A 4439-nucleotide genomic window follows, 5' to 3' on the forward strand; every position below is an offset into this window, starting at 1 on the left:
AATTTCCAGGTATCGTGTGACACCTGTCAATCAAAGTCTAAATCCCAACACACGTGACCATGATAATGCACTCCAAAGGAAGCTTGCAGAATGTAAATCATGTCCGCATGACAGCTTGTTTGTTTGTTGGCTGATTAAATGGAGCAGATTGCGACCTTCTCTTTCCGCTGACGCGTGAGCGCAGATGCGGCCGCAGACGCGCGCCACATGTACAGTTCAGAGTGTGGGAAAACGAGGCCGTTGTGAAAAGCCACCGAACCAATCGGAGCGGAGAGAGGCTTCCGCGAAGTGGAGGTTGTTTCTCTCTCTCTCTCTCTCTCTCTCCAGCGCTGTCGCTTTCACATGCATTCACCCCACCAAACCTCGTGTCTATATCTAACAACATCTATCACCACATTCGCCCTGTTTCTCTCTCTCTCACACACACACACAGTTCCCACGGTGATTGGGGGTGGGGGGGTTGGCTGAGTGGCGTGTCAATCCGCACACAGCGTCACTTCTTTTCACTTGCAAAAAGGAAGTAGCGCGGGGCTTTTGTTATTCGAAGTCCCACAGTCTAAAACAACTGGAATATATCCGCAGTTTTATGATTCAAGCAGCGACCTGCAATCTCCTCCTCGCGTTTTTTTTTTTAGATGGATGAGCGTTACGACCCGGACACTCGTTTGGGGTTTTTACTTTATTGTCGTTACCATTTGGTACGGAGGCAATCAATCGGCCGGCCAGTGTTAAAAAGTTCATTTATATGTGTCCCTGCAGTGTGAGAATAAAACGTGTAACTGGACCGGTGGCCTCTTGATTCGAAACAGCGTTGAGGCAACGAGAGCAAATGCACGTTGCGCTTCTTTTTAATTTCGCAATATTTGCACAAATTCACAGCCACCGTCCGAACAGAGAAAGTAGGGCCGCCAAACAGCAGCACACATGTGAACCACACCCTCTCCCGGTATGTCATTATCAGCCCCTCTTCTGACCCCTTGGAACGTGGAATGAGTCCATTCAAATGCAACAAACCATTGGACTAATATTAATGTTTTTCCTTTTACTTAAACTTAAACAATGTAGCCTACAGCCGAATTCCACAGTGGACATTTAACTTAATTAGGCTTTGTCTTTCCGACGCCCTTTAGTCACCATTTGCATCGCTGTTTAATGTGAAGCTGCTTATGGGTTTGAGGTTAAATCCACTGGACGGTCCTCGTTCAACGTGCCCACTTCTCTCAGAAGTGTCCGGCCCTCGGCCCCTCTTCCCGGGGTCGTCTACAGGAGGTCGGATGTGCAGCTCACCGTTGCTCCGGTTCGGCTCGTTTTAATATTTCTGGAGCGGCATTTGGCTCCCGCCTCGGAAGACCACGCCTCCGTGCGCGCGGATCCACATGGGACAGATCCCGCCCCCTAACCGAGCCGGCAGCCTATAACCTCCCCGGGTTTCCGCCCATTCCTCCACAGTTGTTTCTTTCCGGATGGCATTGTCATGCAAATAAAGGACGCGTGAAATATTCTCCCAGAGCGAAGCGCAGGGCAGAGACTCGCACGGACCGCGCGGAGGACACAGACCGGGGGGCCACACGGGGGATTTGTATCGTTTTTCGTCGCCACGGACCCGTCCTTCTGTCACAGGTAAGTCACAAATGTGCAGCGGATTACACTTCCCACGCGTCTTCAGTGGCACAGCGGTGTGCGCGCGTGGAGGTCTCTCTCCCGTCCGTGGATGTGGCGGAATGCGGGGGTCTCTCTCGCAGTCCGTTGGTGAGGAATCGGGATTCATGTGGACTTCTCTTGTCCTTTTTTTCCTTCTTCTTGTTGTCTTCCCCAGACGCCCTGGTCCTTCATGAGCAGCGACACAGAGCCGGGACGTGTTTCCGGGGAATCGGGTCGGACCGTCCAAGGAAAACCTGCGGAGACTGCCCTGTGGAAATAGTGTTCATTCTTCCTATTTCCACACGTGAAGTCGGAGGTGTCTCTCGTCTCCATCCTCTGCTTCAGGCTACCTGCTGCTGCTGCTGCTGCTGCTACGTGGGGGGAACTACTTCCAGAGACCCCTGGATCGCTGGAGCGCATCCTTTTTATGATTTAGGGATTTTAGGATCCCTCAACTATTAACTTTTTTTTGCACACCAAGTGTGTTATCTCCTCTCTTGTCCTTTTTTGGGATATATACAGTGATTCTATTTTAGTACTTAAACAAGTGCCTTAACAACTGGTTAGAATCCAGTGTAACTGTGGCATTGTCACCAGACCAGAGGCGCTCAACAGGGGGAAGACGCTTCCTACCAGCTCCAGAGCCCGGGCAGGATTACTGGTTCCGCTCCCTCCAGCGAGCCGCAGCCATGAGCCAGGCGGAGGTGTCGACGTGCTCCGCGCCGCAGCGGGTCTTCCAGGAGGCGGTGAAGAAGGGCAACACCAAGGAGCTGCACTCGTTGCTGCAGAACATGACAAACTGCGAGTTCAACGTCAACTCGTTCGGGCCGGAAGGACAGACGGCGCTGCACCAGTCGGTCATCGACGGCAACCTGGAGCTGGTCAAACTGCTGGTGAAGTTTGGCGCAGACATCCGACTGGCCAACAGGGAAGGCTGGAGCGCGTTACACATCGCCGCCTTCGGTGGCCACCAAGACATTGTGCTATACCTCATCACCAAGGCCAAGTACTCATCTGGCGCCCGGTGATCTGTCTCTGCTGTCAGGTAAAAAAAATAAAGAAAAAGAAAAGAAAATGAGAAAATAAAAAGGCAACAAGTGGAAAATTAAGCTGCAACACACGGGGGAAGCCGAGCTCAAAAAAACTGCCATCATCTACATAGTTGGGCCAAATTATACATATATGTGTATATATATGTGTATACATACGTGTATATATATATGTATAAATAGACAGCAGAATAATCTCCCCTCATTGAAAACCAAACGGGGTCCTCTCTGCACTCCTGGGTGAAGTATCGCATGGCTCACACACAGCGCTTCAACGCCACTCTTTGACAAAAGAAACGCCACTTCGGTGAGTTCGTTGGTACTAAAGCTTTCCTCTTGAATGTGCGCATTGGATCCTGTCGTCCGATATAAAAGAACCCGGTGTCTGCGTATCACATGTGTGTGTGTGTGTGTGTGTGTGTTTGGACTCCAGAAGTGCAGATGGCCCAGTTTCTTTCTACCCACGAGCTCCAGTATACAGTTGGACAGTTTCTTCCTGGGGGGGATTTGGGGGGGGGGGGGGGTTGTTGTTCACCCGTTTTAAGTTATTTTATATGAAACACGGCACTTGATTGCTAAATGGTTGCATGCTGGAATATCTGAAAGGGAAGACGCACGAACTAGAGAGAGAAGAAGTGTTGCCCTCTGTCGGCTACCAGAGGTTTAGTGTTTTATTTTATTTTTAACTCAAAGAGCGGCATTATGGCTAACCAACACGCTTTCACATGTGTAATCGTGTAACAACGAGCGGCTCCGTCATTGTTGTGATGTACTGTACACAATAGCTTTACTTTGTTTGTGTTTTCAAGAGGAGAAAAAAAAGAGACAGTAGCAGAATGCGCTCATGCAGATCTTGCCATGCTGGCGTCCAACTTTTCAGGCCAGTTGCGACCACCTTTGCCCGATGGTCATTGTGTAAAACAAAAAAAAACAACAAACAAAAAAACGCTGCTTTCGCTTTGTATCAAAAAAAAAGTCGTATTTGGAATTCACTTTATAATCTCCTTTCAGTATTTTATTAACATCCTAGTCATCCCTGTGAAAGCAGGCTGTGCTTCTTTTTTTTTTTTTTTTTATTTATGAAGGTACATTGAGAAGATGCGTTTTTGAACATGTTATGGTTCTTCTTAAAATCATATATGAATTTTTAGGGTGACTCAAGCTGCTTCAGACTCGAGGTATAAATAAACTGCCCCCCCCCCCCCCCCCCCAGAAACCCCTTCTGTTAAAGCCTGTTGACCCAAGAGGACTTTCTCTCCCATTCAAAGGACTTTGTTTGGTTGCCTTTTACCAGCTACCTCGACTATAAAGTATTCTCAAGTTGCTCCGCTCTCTCACCGCTCTGCCACGTTGTTTGGAGTCTGAGGAGATTCACAATTTGTCTGTGATCATCTGCATGCCAGTATGTTTTGGGGTATTTTTTTTGTAGCCCATCAGACCGATGGACTCAAGATGCAACCTCGGTCGGGGCATTTTTTTCTCTTTTTTTTTTACATTACAACCAAACCAATTCTGTCGAGTAATGCATCGTTTTGCCTCTGCATGGGAGACTGTGGCTCTCTGTCTGTTTCTCTCTAACACACACGCACACACACGCACACACACACTGCCATTGTTTTCCCTATAAACCTCCACTTTCTTTTCTATCTCTGTCTTCAACAGCCTGTTTTTTTTGTTTTCTAGGATATTTTATTCCAGTCATACAAAAGAAAACGTATCGCGTGACTTTTAAATGCAGGGAGTTTTATT

The 4439-nt window shown here is 48.3% G+C and overlaps 1 protein-coding gene across 1 annotated transcript; it reads left to right on the forward strand.

Moving 5' to 3' along the window:
- The first annotated feature begins 566 nt into the window (after nt 1-566).
- Nucleotides 567-2716, forward strand: nrarpa (NOTCH regulated ankyrin repeat protein a). The gene is made up of 2 exons (XM_037484696.2): nt 567-1620; nt 1817-2716. The coding sequence occupies exon 2, from the start codon at nt 2331-2333 to the stop codon at nt 2667-2669; it is 339 nt and encodes a 112-aa protein (XP_037340593.1). The 5' UTR covers nt 567-1620; nt 1817-2330; the 3' UTR covers nt 2670-2716.
- The last annotated feature ends 1723 nt before the right edge of the window (nt 2717-4439 follow it).

This window comes from Pungitius pungitius, chromosome 18 (genome assembly GCF_949316345.1).
Source record: "Pungitius pungitius chromosome 18, fPunPun2.1, whole genome shotgun sequence".
NCBI classification, from domain to species: Eukaryota; Metazoa; Chordata; class Actinopteri; order Perciformes; family Gasterosteidae; genus Pungitius; species Pungitius pungitius.

Excerpts from the sequence above, each read along its gene's own strand:
- nrarpa (XM_037484696.2), top strand. The coding sequence starts at position 2,331 with ATGAGCCAGGCGGAGGTGTCGACGTGCTCCGCGCCGCAGCGGGTCTTC.